Here is a 19,224-nt window from a genome sequence, read left to right as displayed (position 1 = left end):
AACTGTTAGCATCAGAGAGCAAAACTAAACTCAGAAGAACGAAAATAGCATGATCAGACATCATAAGAATTTAAAATACAACAAGAAATAAACCCAAAAATATTTCTGTCAAAAATTGCCAGAAATGCATTACATTACCTTTTTACTGCTGTAGAACTAACATTACTCATACAGGTTTAAAAAAATAAGTCTGAATAGGACTAATAAGAGTTTACTGTGAATGTTTTTGCAGATCCTTCTTATAGTCCTTGTTGGATTGCAGTGAGAGTGATTTCATATAATACAGATAACTGTTTTTCTCTGTCTCGTCCCAAGCAGATACTCCATGAATTTAATGAATTTGACTTCCACATGGCCCCTAGGAGACTACAAATGTACAGTTTCATTGTATACATATTGTAAACAAGAGAGAAAGAGCATTTCAGACTTACAGAGTGTGAAATAGCAGAGCTTTCTTGCAGGGGGCCTCTTTCAGGAATACTTGAGAAGTATTCGAATATCTTGGAAGACAGAATTTGATAATAAATGTTAGTATAGCTTTTTTTTTTTAATAGCTATTAACCAGTCATTTTCTCTGCAATCTTAATAGATCACAGTAACAGAAGGAGAAAGTGCCATGAAACAATAACCTAATGGTAAACCTTGAGCAGAAAAGCAAGCTGGTGCTTGGATGGCTGGTACTTGAAAGTTTTACAGGTTTTGGAGGCTTTTAAGGGGGGAAAGAAAGCCTTCTGTAATGTGAGGGATATGATATGCAAATGGGCCAAGGAAGTACCTCTGTTGTTGTACATTTTTCACCCTTTCAAGATGGTTGGTAGAACATAAGGGTTGGCCCTGGATCCTTTTTCTATGCACTGTGAGCTGTTTGACCACCAAAATGCTTGCTTCTAGTTATGGGGAAAATCCTTACGTCTTCTACAGGGGATTGTGTAAATTGTGCATCTGAGTTTCACTCAAAACCACCTTGTTTGTAGTGAAAGATGCTTAAATTGAGGTACTAACCAACCTCAAGGATTTAAACCAGGCTGAAATGGGTGATGCTGAATCATCTGTTTCCTAATTTTTCAGATTATGATTTTCTGTGTATCCCCCTTGTTATCCTGACGTATAGCAGCATATTAAACACTCAGTGCTGCACTTGAATTTTCCCTGAGTTGTGCTTTGAATATGTAAAAAGCTACTTACTGCCCAGTGCTCTGCAAATGGGGCTCTGGGCTTCTCTGAATGTCCCAAATTGGTGGAAGCATCTGACCTGGACCTCCTTGCTGCTGTTCCGTGGAAATGATGACAGGGCCCTGCTGCACCCTAAAGGCATGTTTTGGGGATTAGTAAATTAATGCTTGTGAAGCACTTGAATTTACAGTAATTATCTGCCTAGAGAAAATCTTGTCAGATAAATAATAATTGTCATCTCAACTGAGTATGAGTAGCATGCAGAAAAGGCACAGGGCCACGTGCTCAGCCATGAGAAGAGGAAAAAATACTGAATTTCTTTTCTAGCGAGAATTAGCCACTGTGTGCCAGATGAGGCATGGGGACAAGACAGCTGTGGTACACTTAGATTATTATCTGTGTGCAAGAGGGACAAAGAAACATCCTCTGCATATTTGACTTCCATCAGTCTGGGTTTGTGGCCACATCTGGGCTCCAGGCTGGGGACAGTGCTCCATATTTTGTCAGTAAGGGGTGGCACCCACATTGCCACCAGAACACATGGAGTCATGATGATGACAGCCATCCTCTGAGCTGGATCAGATTGCAGGGAGTGGGTTTCACACTCATCTGCTGATAGATGAAGGATGAAAGTCAGGATATTTTCTCTAACCACTTGCTGTTTTCCACAAATCGTTGTTTGCCTTTCTGGCAATTACCTCCCCCATAATTACGTCCCATCAGTTTCCCTTACGGGCTTCCACGGATGGTGCACCTCCCATACCTCCACTTCTTTTCTCCCAGTCCTAGTTAGGCTCCTTTCCTTACTTGATTCCCCATTTCTTCCTTTTTCCCCATTTGCTCCCTTCCCCTGCCGCATAGATCTTACCTACAGCAGCCACTAAAGAGAAAAATCTGACTTTGCCCATGTATCTTGACATTAGCAAGAGGTTGTTCAGCTGTTTGGGGAATACTGTGTGCATAGACTGGTCTACAGAGAGATCCGTGTAACAGAGCACTGCGTAGTCAGGTCACATGAGTTTTTAGAGGCTTTACTTGTGGAAATCTGTCAAGTCTCACATACACATGATCCTGACAAAATTACTCTAAGGAAGATCACGGGTGTCTGAAAACTTGGAAATTAAAGTGTAGTTATGGATGCTCAGCTGTCCAACTGAGAGTCCATATCAAGTAGAGTACTAAGGATGTGGTTTGAGAGCCTGGTAGCACTCTGTCTTTTAGAGTCAAATTCTGTTGATGAACAGACTATGTCATGAGATTGGGTAAAATCCAACAACAAAGTGGGTGTTTTGGAGGACTGAATTAAAATTTAGTGAAGAAATTACATTTGCCATAGAAAACTATTTTCTTTCTTAATTGAGTGCAAGTAGTTTGCTAAGGAAGGCAGACTGAAAGGAGCAATTACATACAGGGAATAGCCTGGAGTTATAATAGGAGTCAGCTGTGTGATAAAGGCACCAAATGTCTTTCTGGAATGAAGCAGCAAGAGCATTTGCAATACACCTCAGCTCATGTGTGTGCAGCTTTGCGTACTGCTGGTTCAGACAAAAGCTGGAACGTGCTGCCAAGAAATAATGAGAAGGTTAGGAAATATAACCTGTAAGGTAAGTTTGAAGGAACAGAATTTACTTAGTCTAGAAATGTCAGGACTGAAGTAGTCCTAGGACAGGCATTTGTTGTGGACAGTGGTTCATCTGTCTCTCATCTAGAAGGAACAAGCTTTGTCCACAGTGCATGATATATTAAATTTGATACGGTGAAAACCTCTTACATTATATCTTCTGCAAGAGTTTATCTCCTGAGGTTGCGGACATTTTATACAGGAGAAGAGGGAATGTATTTTTCCCTTTGGGAGAAGGAAAGAAATAGAGAGGAAGTGACATCCCGGTGTTCCTTCTAGTTTTTGCATGTCTGTGTTACTATTTAAGCATGGATGAGGTCCATGTTTCCAGTTGTTTATAATTTTATCAAATTTGGATAGATTTTCAGAGGGATTACAAAATTTTAAAATATTTAGCATGAAAAGCAACACGTCCTGATGGAATTTCAGGTGCCCCTTCCAAAATATGGAGAACTCTTTAATTTTTGATAAAAATGTGGGGGATTTGTATAATTTTCAAAAATACATTCTATCTTGTCTTGTTCTGGGGAACAGTTAACCCTCTGTGACCAAACTCCTTCCTCCCTCCCCCCAAATTGCCAATACTTAGCATACAAAGTTTAGGTCAGATGGTTAAAGTTTGGCAAAGTTATAAGCAGCTAAAAGCAAGGTCTAAGGGGAAGTTTCATGTAACATTAATAACAGGCAAAGCTACCAGCCCAACCCAGTCTTATTTCTATCAAAGCCAGGTTTCCTTGATGATTCTCAAATGTTTCTACAGGCTTTTAGAGAAGATCTGGAATGCCTTATTCAAGAACAGATGAAGAAGGGCAATAACCCCACTGGACTGCTTGCGTTACAACAGATTGCTGAATACATTACAGCAAGCTCTTTTACAGGTTTTTCTTCATCTTCACTCAGTAAGTGAATTATACGTATAATTGCACTTTTTCTCTTCCTTTTTTTTTTTATTATCACCAGGGCTTAGCAATGCTGGGATCTCCTCTTTTTTTTGAAGAGCTTTCTTCAGCTGTGAAATAGTCCAGATGGTGGCCTTAACTTTCCTTTTTAGGCTGCTGCTTCTCAAATTCTTTGGTTTTTCTAATGATATCCAAAATGTTTGGAGTCCTCACACTCAGTTATTCTTGAATTTGCTAATAAAAGTTCAACCACGTTAGGGAACAAAATGCTGTGCCCTGTTACTATTAGCAGTTTAACATGAGCATAAAGTGAGATGTGAAATACATAGCTATTTAGATTACTTTTTAATTTTTTTTTTTGTAACAACAATTTATATTCAAGAGTAGAAAAATAAACAAGGGGGAGAATAGCCTGGCAAACTGAATCGTTACACAAACAGCTCCCACAGTTAAAAACGGCTTGTAGTATGTACTCTAGTTTGAAAGATTGTAGCAAAATCTTTATGTTAACACCCAAGTTTTTCTTTCCAAGTCATGAAGCACTGAAACATTAAAGTGGAATTAAGTTCTGTGGGTGGACATCATATGAGAGCTTACAAGCCTGAAGTACAGTGGCAGCTGTCAGCATTCAGCAGCTTTTGAGAGTTGGTCCCAAAATGGCACTTCAGAGTTAATTTAACAAAACAAGTGGAAGAAAACAACAAAAAGCCCAAAGAATCTCATCTCCATGTCTCTGGTTGGTTAATGAGACTGTGCCTCTGACCGTTGTCTCTGCTGCTTTTGCCCAGGGACTTGGGTGGGGTGATTAATCTCAAAGTCCATACTTTTTTTGTTGCAAACCAAAACAACTTTTACCTCTTCTGGACATAACTTTCCCTGTAAGCAAAGGCTGTAGCTCTCGAAGGGGTATCATGCATTCACGAAGAGGAAAAGGGTATGTTTGTGTGTTGTCACAAGTCAGAGATAAACTGATCTTGATGATTTCTCTGTTAAGAGGTGATGTCTTCTGTCTAAGGATTTGAGAACTCTTTCACTATTCTTAATTTCTTCATTAGGACTAAATTAAAGTGCTAAGACTGAGACGTGTTTTCAAATTAATTATACTGGTGTCAGAAGTCCAGCAGGAATGTGTTCTCCTGTAATTTTCAAAGTAACATATAAAAATTCATTAGTGGCAAATGTCTTAAAGTGCAGTTCCAGTACTGTATAGGACCTTGAATCAGGAGAAAGCTCAAAATCCATGTGATACTTGAAAGAAAACCTTTATTTCACCTCTTTTGTGTTTGAAAAAGAGATGAAGACTTAAATTTGGGGTATGGTTCCTACTGCCTTAACATAACAGAGGTTTCAGTAAAGATCTTGGAGATCCCAGCAGTGCAGTTCCAGTCTAAGTAATTGCTGGTACTGCTGTGCTAACAATTAAAATACACTTCTTCTGCAAGATCGTGGCATAGCTAGAAGTTATTTAATTTTCTGACTGGCCATCATCTTTTTTTATTTGTTTTTTCAGGCCATGGAATGATTACACCCATCAATGATCTTCCTGGGGTAGATACCTCCTCATTTGTTAAGGGAGAAAAACTTACTCGTTGCAAGTTAGCCAGTTTATATAGATTGGCTGACTTGTTTGGGTGGGCACATTTGCCAAGTGCCTATATCACAGTAAGTATTTTAGAGAATAAAAATTTTTATTTGGACTCTTACATATTCATTCAAATTAATTTTCCCTCAAGTAATATAAATTCAAAAATAGATCGGTAATCCATTTTCTTCCTCGTTTGCAGGTAAGAGTAAGCAAAGAACATGACCATATTCTAATCATTCCAAGAGGTCTGTCCTTTTCTGAAGCTTCAGCTTCTAATTTGGTACGTGATTCACCTGCTCTCATAATCAGCAAGGCTAAACCTTGTTTTATAAAAGACTTTTGTGGCTGCTAAAATGGTCTTCTAAACTATAATCATGCTGTTATTTGTTTTTTAAACTTTACCTACCAGATGAAAAGCTGTTTAACTATTTAGATGCTATCATCCTTTGTCCTCAGCATTTCTTTCTGGGTTTAGCATTTTTTTCTGTTGCTTTGTCTTCAGCTTCAATGTGGAGCAGCAGAGTTTTGTTTTCCTGTGTGATGAAGCTCATCAAATAGCCTCAGTGTAACATCAACCTTTTGTAACCTGACAATATGGTAATACATATGAAATGAGTCTGTAGGAGTAGTAGAATCAGCTCTTACCTTTCTAAGTGGGAAAATAAAGTTGAATAATCTTCCCCAGGCCCAACAAAGGAGCTGGGTGAAGTTACAGATTGGGATTTAGGCAATGGTAACTGCTAAGTCACGCATCTTTTGGTGCGGAACCTGCCATATGTTCTTCGTGTCAGTACATATCTAAAGAAACTACCTCCAGTTGAAAGGGGCAGCAGACTGAGCTTGATAGCATTATAAACAAACACAGCACATTACAGCAAACACAGAACCAAAATACAAACATGAGAACAAGACCTGATATGACCCTGTTCTGTTTTGTTGATCCTGGAATTATTATTTTAACGTTCCCATGAAATTGATAATTTGCTACGCATTTAATTTTCTTATTGGAAATTTCTCAGAGGCTGAAATTTCTTCATATTTAAAATGTGGGAAATGTTAACAAAATTCATTTTTGAAAGTCAGAAACAAGGAAAGGTCAGCTAAATCAAGTATTACCTCGACCACTGTATCAGGGTCCTATCTTTATTTCTTCCATTGCTGGACTTCCAACAACTATCAAGGGCTTGGACAGCAGGATGGTTTATGGGCACACAGATTCGTGGCTGCTTTTTTTCATGCTCTGAGTCCTGGATATTTGGGGGAAATTTGGTACCAAGTAGGAAGGGGAGGATAGTTCGTAGATAATTACAGTTGCCACAAACTTTATGGATATTGTTCCTTTGCTTGACTTTTCCAGGTTAAAGTAAACATCCTGGGAGATGTGGTTGACCAGGGAAGTACAACCCTAAGTATTGATAATGCAGGATTCAGTCCACATGTGGCCATCTACTCCACACGCCCTGATGTCAGATGTGTGATACACATACATACCCCTGCAACAGCAGCTGTAAGTCTTCCTTCTAGCATAAAGAGAGAAAGGAAACAGGTTTACCATATGAACTTAGAGCACATTTTGGAATCTCAGTCACTACTCATGGCAGTTTTATTTTTTACATCGATGCTACACTGGTAAAGAAATGTGTGAGGTTGTCAAATAAGCAGATAAAAAGGGCAGGGCCATGGCAATGAGATAGATCGGAGTAAACTGATGCTCAGATACTATTGTACTCAGGTTGATCAGACTTTAAAATGTGTAGTTTACACAGGCTTCATTTATAGCATCTTAGACTATACAACATGCTGTATACACCATCATTTGCATTATACAACTCCATTTTTAAGTGGCTTAATTAGTAGTTACGTGCAGTTTGGTTTTACCTCACTATTAAAAAGGTCATGGTTAACATGTAAGTTAAAAATGTAAGGAGACTTTAAATAATTGGTTTGAGATAAATAGATAAATTCATATTATTTTATATATAAATGCATATATGTGCATTCCTTGACTACAGACAAAAAAATTAATGGATAACTTCTTTTATACTAGCTTTTTGAAAATAAAAGAAATAAGAAAAAAAAAACATTAAGTAGGCTTATGCTAAGAATTAAACATGGATAAAATTCACAAAAATTAACTTCGTTGGGATAATTTGTCTTTTCCTATAATTAATCTCTTCCTAGGTTGGGTAGCAGCAGCTCTTTCACCCTAGTGCAAGTTAGACTATGGGGAAAAAAAGGTCTACTTTCTAAGCTTTCACTATGGAGAGTTTGTCTCTCTACTAGCAAAGATACAAAGTACATCCTGCTAAGTCTTTGGTGGTTGAGGTGTGGGTTTTGAGAGTTTCATTTTCTCCTAATTACCAGTACTTCATTCTTTTGAAACAGGTTTCATCTATGAAGTGTGGCATCCTTCCCATATCACAAGAGGCTCTGATACTGGGAGATGTTGCTTATTACAACTACCAGGGATCTCTTGATGAACAGGAAGAGAGAATTCAGCTTCAGAAAGTTCTTGGACCCAGCTGCAAGGTATTCAACCTCATTCACGCCCTTCATAAACAGTTTTCATGTACTGTGCCAGTTTCTACCATTTAACATTAGTGTCTCCATTTACTAGGTATTAGTCTTGAGAAACCATGGTGTGGTAGCACTAGGAGAGACACTGGAAGAAGCATTCCACTACATTTTCAATGTCCAGCTGGCCTGTGAAACACAGGTGAGAGACAATTTATCTGTATTTAATTTCAAACACCTGTGCTGCTGAGTTACAGATTATATTCCAGGTGGGAGGATCTCTAATATTATAAAATACTTGAGGTTGTGGAATCCAGTAATCATATGCCAGGTCAAAGTCAGAGAAATTGGAATAATGAGGAAAACAGAAGGAAGAGCACAAATACTGTATCACTCTTCCTAGAATGAGCGTCAGTGTTGTTACACTCTGAAGGGTACAAAGTTTTGTTTCATGCTGTGGAGAATGAGCTTCATGCAGAGAATCTGTTGGATAATAGATTTGGTGGTACTCGCTGCATGTGGAAGTGTGACTTAAGATCTCTTGACATCCAGCTCATTTATCAAAGCTGAATGTTGTGACAAGAAAAAAAGCTTCTTCCTGTGATCACAGAGATTTGTAAAACCAAATAAACAAAAGGTCTTTGGGGCAATGGTAGAGGGTTAAAAATAACTTGAGTCCCAAAATCAGTTGTTTCCATTTTGTCTAACTTTAACTACCTAGTTAGGTAGCTAGATATTATCTATAACCTGTGGAGAGAGACCACTGAAAGTGTCCTCACCTTCCATAACTCTTAAGCCCATCCGCAGAAACTTCATCGCTTTGCTTTTACTTCCTCTCCAGTGATCCTGTCCTCCCAAGTAGTTGTTTGGAGGTGCAAATGGCAGTCTCCCACTCCTTTCCTTTCCTCCCTTGCCCTGCCATTCATTTTGAGTTCTATCGCTCATTCGTTTTGAAACAGATATAAAAATGAAAAATATTTAGTCTAGTGATGCAGACGGACATTTTGAAGATACTCTGAAAGCTAGTCTTTGAGTCTACTTCTTTTAAAGTCCAATTATTAGCAGATACTATAAATCTTCCCATAAAGATCACTTGCTATATATTTTATTATGTTTTTGCACAGTAGAAAACTAGCCTGAGAAATAACTGCAGCATGTGTTTTACATATGTTTCTCCTGTGAATTCAGAAGAGCAGGCAATCCAAAAGCTTTTCCACAAATGAAAAACATTCATTGATGTCTCTAGGTTCATGCATTAGCTGGAGCAGGTGGGATAGACAATCTTCTACTACTGGATCTGCAGAAGTTCAAGCCTTCCACACACGCTGTGGCAGCAACTGGAGGAGGTGGAGTTAATATGGCTTCGCAACAAAAATGGAAAGTTGGGGAGCAAGAATTTGAGGCACTCATGCGAATGCTGGACAACCTGGTGAGAGCACATCGATGGTGTTGTCCATATAGTCTCCGTAAGGTTTTGAGTGTAGGATTAGCTTTAACAAAGCAAATGATTTTTTTCTGGTTTCTCTGTGAGTTTAAAAATTAAGATGGAGTAACTTTTATCATATACGAAGTATCTTCTGCTTGGTTTAGTTTTTATTATATTACTGTATCTGATAGTACTATTCTGTCTTGATAAGAAGTTATGTTTTGTACTTAAATTTTGTCCAACCCATCTCACATATTTTCCCTTTTTAAAGTAGCTTAATAGTAAAAATGTATTTTAATCACCACCTAGTAAATCGACATAGCAGATTCCCTCTGTATTTTGTTATTAACTCTAATCTTAGGAAATAAGATGATAACTTATTATTTGTTTGAAATATCCATTTCACTGCACTATGAATTGATCAGCCTTCAATACAAATAGAGTGAGGAATGAGGGAGTGTCATGAACTAGGATGTGCCGTTTGTGCAAGACAGATAAACGTCCTCATGACCGCCACCTAGGCGATAGATAACCCGAGCAGGGGCTCATTTGGTGGTCATGCAGTCACGAAGGTGGGAGGAAGGTGAAGGGTGCGTGGGGTCCTGTCCAACTCCTACTGTACTGTGTGGATGAGTGATGGATGACACCACTAGTCTCTTCTCTGAAGAGCTCAGTGGACCTGCTTAATGTATATAGGGCAGCACAAACTTCCATGATAACTTGGGACACCCTTTTTCTGATTTATATTTTATTTTAATTCTTTTAAAACAATTTTTTCTTTTTCCTTTCTCCATAGGGATACAGAACTGGCTATGCCTATAGGCAACCATTAGTCAGGGAAAAACCAAGACATAAGAGCGACGTTGAGATCCCGGCCACTGTGACTGCCTTTTCCTTTGAAGATGATACAATCCCGCTTTCACCCCTGAAATTCCTGGCTCAGAGGCAACAGAGGGAAAAGACAAGATGGCTGAACTCTCCAAACACATACTTGAAAGTTAATGTGCCTGAGGAGTCCTGGAATGGGGAAACCAGTCCCAGGACTAAGATCACGGTAGGTAGATATTGCAAGCAGTCATCTTTTGCAATACTTGAAAGTAAATTACGCACAGTTTATATGAGGAAAACTTTAACAGAATTAGAAAATAAGTTTATCAAGCAAGTAAAAATAGGCTTTGGGGAGGCTTAATGACATTAGTACTAAGGGCTCCCTCTGTTTGGGGAAGGAGGGTTTACCTGATTGGAAGAGTAATAATTTATGATAAAATTGGACAATGATTTCCCTTTTGTTACTAGCTCCTCTGATTCCTGAAGCAGAAAACAGCTTTTCTAACATATCTTTTTTGTACTATTAATTATCCACCAAACATAGTAAGGTTTTAAATCACCCGTGGTTTGTTCTCTTCTCTACACAAGGAAGAGACAAGCTCTAGTTCATCTCTAACTGCTCCATTTCTCTTTGTGAGACGACTGAAAACAGGCTTCAAAGAGTCTGTTCATACTACCACTTTTAATGATGATCAAGATTTTTCCTCCTTTGACTCACCAAGATTCTTCCACCGGTGGCTCTCCTGGGACTATGAAGCATGTTATTTGCTATCAGGCTACTCCCAGTTGCATAGTACAATTGTAAAAGCATCAGCTCCTCCTGCTGGCAGTCTAGCGAGTTTCTGAACTTAAGTTTGGGAGAAACACCCTCAGCAACTGATGTAAAGCCCTGCTTACAAAGGAAAAAAACTACAGACAGAGGTGGAAGTTGATTGAATGAACGACGACTCTGGTGCTGGTGAATCTCTATGCCAGTTACTAGGAAGTGTGATCCTTTCTAAGTAAGACTTTATTAGTACAGAGTACTGCATTTTTCAGGAATGTACTTCAGTGTTTAAAAAAAATTAATCGTGATGATATGTGTTTAAGATGACTTAAATCCTCTTGGGCAAACATACAAACTTGTAAGGAGTTGGGGTTATTTTGTGGGTGTCATGTGGAATTGAGAATAAAGTCAGAAAATCCTTTATCTTTGCTTTAACACTAAAACAACACTGAGAATTGTTCCTCCCCATTGTGCTGGGATTTTTAGCTTTTTTTGTTGTTGTTGTTCTTTAAGTGGATGAAAGCTGATGACTCCTCCAAGACTAGTGGAGGAACACCAATCAAAATTGAAGATCCAAACCAATTTGTTCCTCTAAACACAAACCCAAGTGAAGTGTTGGAAAAGAGAAATAAGGTAATAGAAGTGTAATGAAGTAAATTATTACATTTCCAGATAAAATTGTGTGTTCAAATAATGATTCAACACAGCAGTAAAATAACATTTTCAAGTGTTATGATTTTACTAAGAAGTTTCTTACATTGTATGTGATTTTTGGCTATAAAAAAACGTATTTAAATGTATGATATTCATGAAGTCTTTAGATACATATGCACTATATATGTATCTATAAATTTTGAGTGCAGTAGTTTGATGAAGGATGAGTATTAACTCTGAAAATAATAGATTGGAAATGGTAGTTGCTGCTATTTAGTTTTATTTTTAGTGGATAGTAAGGTGTCAACATGAATCGAATTGCTGTGCGTCGTCTACAGTGTGATTCAATCTCAGACAGTAATCTCACTCTGTTCTGTATTAATTTTCCTAGCACTTACTAAGATGGAGTATCTGTGGTCCAATCTGCTTCCTAATGGCAGTAAAAAACAAAGAAAATTAGAGGTTTTTGTTGGACCTCTGTAAATGCAAATATATCTCTCCTTTTCCCTTCCAGCACGTAAGATATTGACTTTCAGACTGACCAAATACTCCACCCTAGGCATAACTATATTAACAGATATTCAGGACACTTTCCATTTGATTATAATTTTTTTTTCTTTCTTGGAAAGCACCATATCAGTGTCCGTGGGGACTGAACTGGAGTCAGAAGGAGCAACTCCCTTCCTTAGAACTGGAAAGGCACCTTCTAATCATCTAGAGATTAATAATACAAGTCCTAGACAATGATTTTTAAATTCATGCATGTCACTGTCTCATTAGATAGTTTATTCCTCTTTGTTAAAGAGAAATACCTGTTTCTAACGCAGTTTCTTTTCTCTGTATAGATAAGGGAGCAAAACCGCTATGACCTAAAGACAGCAGGACCACAGTCTCAACTGCTTGCTGGGATTGTTGTGGATAAAAAGCCAAGTCCAGTGAGTCGGGCATAATTAATTGGTTTACAACTATTTGGATTATTTGGCTGCCTGTCTTTCAAACATCAGTTTGAGCCATTTTCTTCCTAAATGCTTTGTTAGAACTGATTATTTTAATGTCAGGTTTTGGATGTGCAATACATATTATTCATGTTTCATTTCAGAGGTTCAAAATGTTAGTTTCAAATGGAGATATGCATGGTAGGTTTGCCTGTGATTAATGTTAATGAAGTAGGACCCTTGTCTAAGACTATTGAAGGTAATGAGTGATGAACTTTGCAATGCATAGTGCCAAAAATAATCCTTTCATCAGTCTGTGGAACTGCTGCTAAAGGAAAATGATTGAGGCCCAGAAATAGCTGAGTTTAAAAGGTGGGATGAGACCATGTAGAAGGCAGCTTTCATTAGAAATAGGCTGCTTATTGGGAGGGAGGGTTTCCAGTTTCTTACCTGTCCACACCATCTTGTCTTGAGTAAAACATACTTACTTACAAACAGTCCAGATGTCTCTAATAAGGTTATCTAACAAACTGTGCTGAACTGTAATTGGAATTCTATAGTTTTAAGAGTTTCACACCATCCGTGGGTTAGTGCATCTGTTTCCTCATTTTGGTTTCCAACATTCTTTTGAGATGACACTGAGTTTGCTTATTTATTTCAGGCGAAAAGTATATTTTTCAAATGAGTTTTTGCAATATGAAAATAATTTTAATTTTGTCATTTTAAGATTCATGTCAGAAGAGCTCTTCCAGTTAGATTCCTAAACTGGAGCATGAGCACAGTTACTTTCCTACAAAAAAATTCCTAGAACTTGAGGCATTTGCAGAAAATACAGGAAACCTTTTTTTTTAATCCCTTCAAAGGGACTCAAAGTTGTTAAAGAACTTACACTTCTCTGAAGAGTATATTAGTCCCTGAAATGTAGGCTCTTGAGGCAGGTGTCTGCTTCTGAAGCTGTCACACTTCATACAAAAACCAAACTCAAGTAATGATTGTGCTGCTGCAAAAGGATGATGATTTACAGCTCAGTGGTCAATGTTCGTTACTACATGAATGCCTATTAAATGGGGTAATTTTAGTCTGGATGCACGTGTGGTTTTCTTCTGTTTTCCCTGCCAGTCTGGTGTCACCAAACTTTGGGGAAAAAAAGATACATTAACAATGTACATCTTGCTTGCTTCTTTTATGCAACTGTTAAATTTTGTGGTTTTCTCTTTTCCAGCCAATGCAATTTGAAGATGATGAGCATGCGCCACCAGCACCACCCAACCCATTCAGCCATCTCACAGAAAAGGAACTGGAAGAGTACAAGAAAACAATTGAGCGCAAGCAGCAAGGGTTAGAAGGTCAGTGGTGTGTTTTTAAATGCTGGGGTTTACATTCTAATAAGGAGTTCATTTCTAGTTTGAAAATACCTACTGTAAAAAATGTATACGTGTTAATTATTAGCATATACTGTTGACAACTGCTTTGCTTTAGAACTAATCGTTCCTTGAGATGGTAGAATTTTTTGTTAAATGTTTTTACTTTGGTTCATGCTAAAATTATGTAATGAAAAGTTTGCACAGAAATGGGCTTGGCAAAAACACACTTTAACATAATTACTTTTTTTCTGTCATAGCATAACTAAGGTTGAAAGAGCTATCTTAGTTCAACTTCCTCTCAAAGTTAATTTCAAAGTTAGATCAAGTTGCTCAGGTCTGTGTCCAGCTGAGCATTGAATACTTGTAAGGATAACAGTTCCACAACCAGTCTGGTAACCTTCCACCTCATTGTGGAAGTTTTTCTAAATAATCTAGATGATAAAGGAATAGTTGACTCTGAAAACTGATCTTTGCCACTTTGATTCTGAAATACATAGCAAGGTAGAAAAAAGCTCTGTGATGTCTGGGTTCTTTTCATACCTGTTCTGATATGAGAATTCATAGAAAAAGGCTGCTGGACTCCCACTTGGAAAATTACATATGCCGTGAATACTTTTACATTTGGTACAACCACGTTAATCGGTTCTCCATTTTCTGACCCTTGAATTCCAGTGGGTTTGGGTACGCATTTGTAACGTATTTTCAGAAGTTTACTGAGAAGCTTGGTCTCAGCTTGTTTAACTTTTATTCTCCCAATGTGCAAGACTCATCTACTTTCACTTTTTTACATCTTCTTCCAATACTACTATTCCATAGGGAACAACTAACTCAGGGTTGTTCTTTTTTTAACAATAACACTTACTGTACACTCTTATTCACTAATATTGTGTAATAAAATGACTTTGCTATACATCACATGCAGTGTATAGCATAATAGCTTACTATAACAGCAAACTGTGTGACTTACAGCTAGGTAAAACCATGGAGCATGCAACCTGGAATGCAGTCCTACTACCCTTTTTAATGCTTTCTATTAAGGAACTAATATGTAATAACTGTTAGCAGATAAAATGTGTAAATCTGTAATTCTATAGAGTTTAAACTGCATATTGTAACTTATTGAGGTTGTCAGCATGAGCAACGCAATGCCAGCAGAGCTGTAAATGTCATAGCACTAAGCACTGACATTCTTGCTTGATTTTTACTTTTGCATGGCTACTAATTCAAATCTTGTCCTGCAGATGCTGAACAGGAATTATTCTCAGATGACGGTTCATCTGTGTCACAAATTCAGTCACAAACTCAATCCCCGCAAAATGTCCCAGAAAAATTAGAAGGTATTTCATGCAATTTCTGTATACTGCCAATGGCTCTGATAACCTAAGTCATCCTCTCTTCTGCTGCATTCTTTACACCTGCATGAAGTTGGCTGAGCCAAGAAGAGCCCTCTTTTACCAAGTCTGGGTGGGACTCTGTCCAGAAAACTACTTTCCCCAATTTTTTCTAATACAGAATTCTCACAAAGAGAAAATAACTCAGGACATACTGAAATGTAGATCTTAATGAGGTGGAGGAAATAGATACTATATTTTGATTTTACTGAAAGTGTTAAAATTAGATTTTTTTGCCAAAGTTTTCTCCAGCAAAGTCTAAGAAGTCATTTGGAAATAGTGGTTCTCTAAAGACTTCTGTATGAAATGGCTGCATTTTCATAAATTAGTCTCTTGCAGTAAAACGTAATTCTGAGTGTGCTTGAGACTGTATATGTATATGCTATGTAGAGTGTATTTCTATATACTGTGCACAGCTTGAGCTGTATATGTACCTGGCAGAGATAAGGTTATGTTTTTCAGCCCATTTTGCTTTAATGACATTTTCACAGCATTTGTCTGTTTACAATGAGTAAGAGTGCAGATAAAGTGGGGAAAAAAACCCTACATCTAAGCACTTCGGGTTTCATTATTTGGATCACAGTCCAGACTCACAGGCTATTTCAGTACTGTTTTTTTCATGATAGTGTACATAAATAATTGCAAAATTCTCTGTTTTTTTTCAGAAAATCATGAAGATCTCTATATCCAGAATGCTAACCTCATATCTGTGGAGTTGCCAGTTGTGGTGGTGAATGGCAAGGAAGATGCCCATGATGTGGAAGAAGATCTCACCAAGAGGGTCAGTCAGTTAACCACTAGTACTGTGGAAAGCATAGAGATTACAATTAAAAGCTCTGAAAAGATAGAAGAGACCCTGTCCCCTGAAGGGTCACCTTCCAAATCCCCATCGAAGAAGAAAAAGAAATTCCGCACCCCGTCTTTCCTGAAAAAGAGTAAAAAGAAGGAGAAAGTAGAAGCATAAGTGCAGTTTTGTTGTGAGGAGACATTGCACATTTTAAACCATTTAGGTTGACCATTAACAGCGTAGTGGTAGGGGTGTGCAGTAACTGGACTTTTAACCTAAACAAAAAGGAACTGGAAGAGGTTTTGCTTTAAAAAAAAAAAAAAAAAAAAAAAAAACAAAAAAAAAAAACAAAAAAACTTTTCATGTTAATGGAAAATTAACTCATCTCTCACTTAACTGTGTCCAAAATTGCTGTGAGAGTTGGAAACATTCATTAGTTTCATGTAGAACTACACTGGCAGGTGCTCAATTACCATCATAGCAAGATCGAATACCATCACAGTATGCAGCAGCAAGTTCTGCTTGGAGTATTTTGCAGACCTTAAAATTTTCAGTACAGTTAAAGTCTTTAAAGTTACTGTTGGGTGGTCATATGACTTTTTAAAACTGCTGTTTCATTTGGTAACCAGATCATACATTTTTGTATTGTGATTTTGACCATATATTTTATGTTTCTGTACCCCTATTTGAGTGGGTGCATATTAACAGCACACCTTTAAATCTTTTTTAAGATTAGATCATATAGAAATATTATACACTGGCACATAGTATTAGGGGAAAAACTGTGTAAGAGAAAGTTTATTTGGAATTATACAAAATGTCTAAAGAATTCCATTCTTCAATAACTTTTTTGCCAAATATTTCATTTTAGTGAAATATAATTTTTGAAGACTTCTTTTTTATTCTATCAGTTGGGGGGAGGGGGGAAACCCTTTATTTTTCAAGAAAGGGGGTTTTATACACTTAACATTGATAATTTAGTTTGACTGGCAAAACAAAAAGAAGATTTTATATGTTCAAATGTTTGTATACCATTCAGTATAAAGGTATTATAAGCATGTGAACCAAGCATTTAATAGTAGAGTGTATTTAAGAATGCTTGGTTTAGAGTATACTTAAATATAATTCAGGAATCCAGAGACTTAGAAATCAAAGGATAAAAGCATATAAAATTAAACTGGATTCATGTTTAAAATTTACTTGTAGGTTAATTTTTTTTTTTTCTCTCATGGTATTGCTAATGAATGAAGAAAAATAATCTCTTAACATAACCAAATGAAGGAAACAAAACTGTTAAAAGGGAAAGTGAAATAGTAAGAAAATAGGAGGAGACAAAGAAAGTAAAAGTTCGGTGATTATTTTTTTTAAATATATGATACGGATTGTGGGATATTTTTATTAAATCAGAAAAGTGACATTTCCATATTAGATGTTTTAAATAATTTGTATGGATTCATACAGAGTGCAACACTTTGGGTTTTTCTTCACTTTCATTTGAATTGTAAAAGGGTCTCTTGAATCTGTGTTGTCCTTTGGATGAACCCAGAACAAATCAGAGCCTAGTGCCATGGGTAAGGGTGGTACTGCCACTTACTCATTTTTACTGGTATTGTCATTTTAGTACTTTTACTGTATTGTAAATACAAACTAAACATAGAAATTAACATAGGGTTTTCTTCGCTGTGTCAAATCGTCTGTAAATCAGTCATCGCAATAGGAAGTACATTTTAAAGATCCATGTGATTCCCAAATTGCCGGTTGAAATATTATACAATATATAATTGTTAAATATGGCTGGAGAGTGGTTTGGCATGCAAAAATGTTGATTATAGCATGTTCGGGGGCTGGTTAGCTTTGACCGTGTAAGTGTGATAATGCAATGTTGGAATGGATCCTGGAAACAATTTTCTAGCTATCACTAAATACTGGAATCAGTGTTTTTAATCATAGTGGAAACTTTCAGTTGCTTACTTTGTTTTTTATGTTCTACATTATTTGTGTTGTATTACAACATATGTAGAAACAGTAACCTGTGAACTACGCTTTTCATAACTTTTTTAAAAATATATCTAAATGAATGCAATGTGCATAAATATTTTTTAAAATGCAACCGTGAACTATTTGCACCTTTTGCTAATGCCTCTGTTTACTTGCTTTGGCATAAAGAATGAGCCAGCCAACTCTTGTGTCCTGTGGAAAATATATAAATGTTATCTGAAATTGCTCATAGATGTAATGCTAATTAATGTTAAATCACAAATAAACAGTATTTTAAATAGATATTGTATAGCAGCCTTTTGTTTATACAGTGCTTTTACATTTCTTGCTTGTAGAAAAGACGCTTTGACTCTGCACATTGTTTCTCAAGGATTTATTCTGAAGATGGCTTCTTGCTTGTGCTTATTCTGAAAGCTATGCTGTGAAGTTGTCTGATCCGATCAGAGAACAGTTGTTTTTTCTGTCACAGATCCTGGAGATGAAAGAGGACAGGCCTGTGGTAAAATACACGGCGTTGTCCTAGCAGTTGTTGGGAGCCCCGGTTGAGTCTGTGCTGCAGGCTTTCCTCTCCGGGGCATCCCTCCCCATCTTCCTGGGCTGTGTCTTTGCTCTGCAGCACGGGTTTACGTATGAGAGCCTGAGACGCAGGGCTTGGGTGGTTTAAGTGCAGCGTAAGTACAGAGCAAGGAAATAGCTTCTGGAATTACTATTAATTTTTTTTTTTTCATTTTATTAATGAAAACAAAGGTTTTTTGGTAAAGAAGGCTTTTAATGCGGAGTTATTGAAGACATCTGTGTCACGCCCTGCCACCATATGGTATACCTCAGAGTCTCTGAGGCTGCAGAAGTTGCAATGTTATGTTTTTATAGCTATATCAGCTCTGTGAAACGTCTTTAAGGAGTTCAACAAATGTTTATTTTTATTGTCCTGCCACAAATCAGTCTTTTGTTTCTGTTTACAAGAAAGTCGAAATCCATCCCTCTGAGTCTGGTGACAGTTTCGTGAACTCAGTCCCTGTGTGGGAGGATAATTTTGGTTCAGCATTTTAAATAAATCTTAACCAAGATTCAAGTAATTTTCTTGCTATCGTTTGTCTCCAGGATCATCTACAGTCTGCTTAGTGCTGCACTAACATGAAAGCAGACACTATATCAACACAGAGGAGCTTCACTGTAAGACTGAGTGCATCTATAGTTCTCTTCTTTGAACTCTCTTTATTCCCAGGAGTCTGTGAGCCACAACAGACCCTTCATTTTCACAACGTTACAAGAAGGATCTGAGA

General features: G+C 37.3%; 1 protein-coding gene across 7 annotated transcripts in view; it reads left to right on the top strand.

Moving 5' to 3' along the window:
* The window catches only part of ADD3 (adducin 3), a 101,191-nt gene extending 82,968 nt beyond the window's left edge, over window positions 1–18,223 (top strand). For 6 of the 7 annotated variants that reach the window (XM_042793964.1, XM_042793432.1, XM_009971340.3 and 3 more), the window contains 13 exons: window positions 3,555–3,693; window positions 5,204–5,355; window positions 5,478–5,558; window positions 6,636–6,785; window positions 7,664–7,807; window positions 7,896–7,994; window positions 9,039–9,221; window positions 10,015–10,272; window positions 11,326–11,445; window positions 12,312–12,401; window positions 13,624–13,747; window positions 15,007–15,102; window positions 15,822–18,223. In XM_042793964.1, coding sequence (XP_042649898.1) covers window positions 3,555–3,693; window positions 5,204–5,355; window positions 5,478–5,558; window positions 6,636–6,785; window positions 7,664–7,807; window positions 7,896–7,994; window positions 9,039–9,221; window positions 10,015–10,272; window positions 11,326–11,445; window positions 12,312–12,401; window positions 13,624–13,747; window positions 15,007–15,102; window positions 15,822–16,120 — 1,935 coding nt within the window. In that variant the 3' untranslated portion in view covers window positions 16,121–18,223. The remainder of the gene's footprint in view (window positions 1–3,554; window positions 3,694–5,203; window positions 5,356–5,477; window positions 5,559–6,635; window positions 6,786–7,663; window positions 7,808–7,895; window positions 7,995–9,038; window positions 9,222–10,014; window positions 10,273–11,325; window positions 11,446–12,311; window positions 12,402–13,623; window positions 13,748–15,006; window positions 15,103–15,821) is intronic. The other variant, XM_042796066.1, reaches the window with a different exon arrangement.
* Window positions 18,224–19,224: the final 1,001 nt, after the last annotated feature.

This window comes from Tyto alba, unplaced genomic scaffold (assembly GCF_018691265.1).
Source record: "Tyto alba isolate M040663 unplaced genomic scaffold, T.alba_DEE_v4.0 Super-Scaffold_1, whole genome shotgun sequence".
NCBI classification, from domain to species: Eukaryota; Metazoa; Chordata; class Aves; order Strigiformes; family Tytonidae; genus Tyto; species Tyto alba.
Note: the sequence above shows the minus strand (reverse complement) of the source record. Positions and strands in the feature narration are given on the sequence as shown.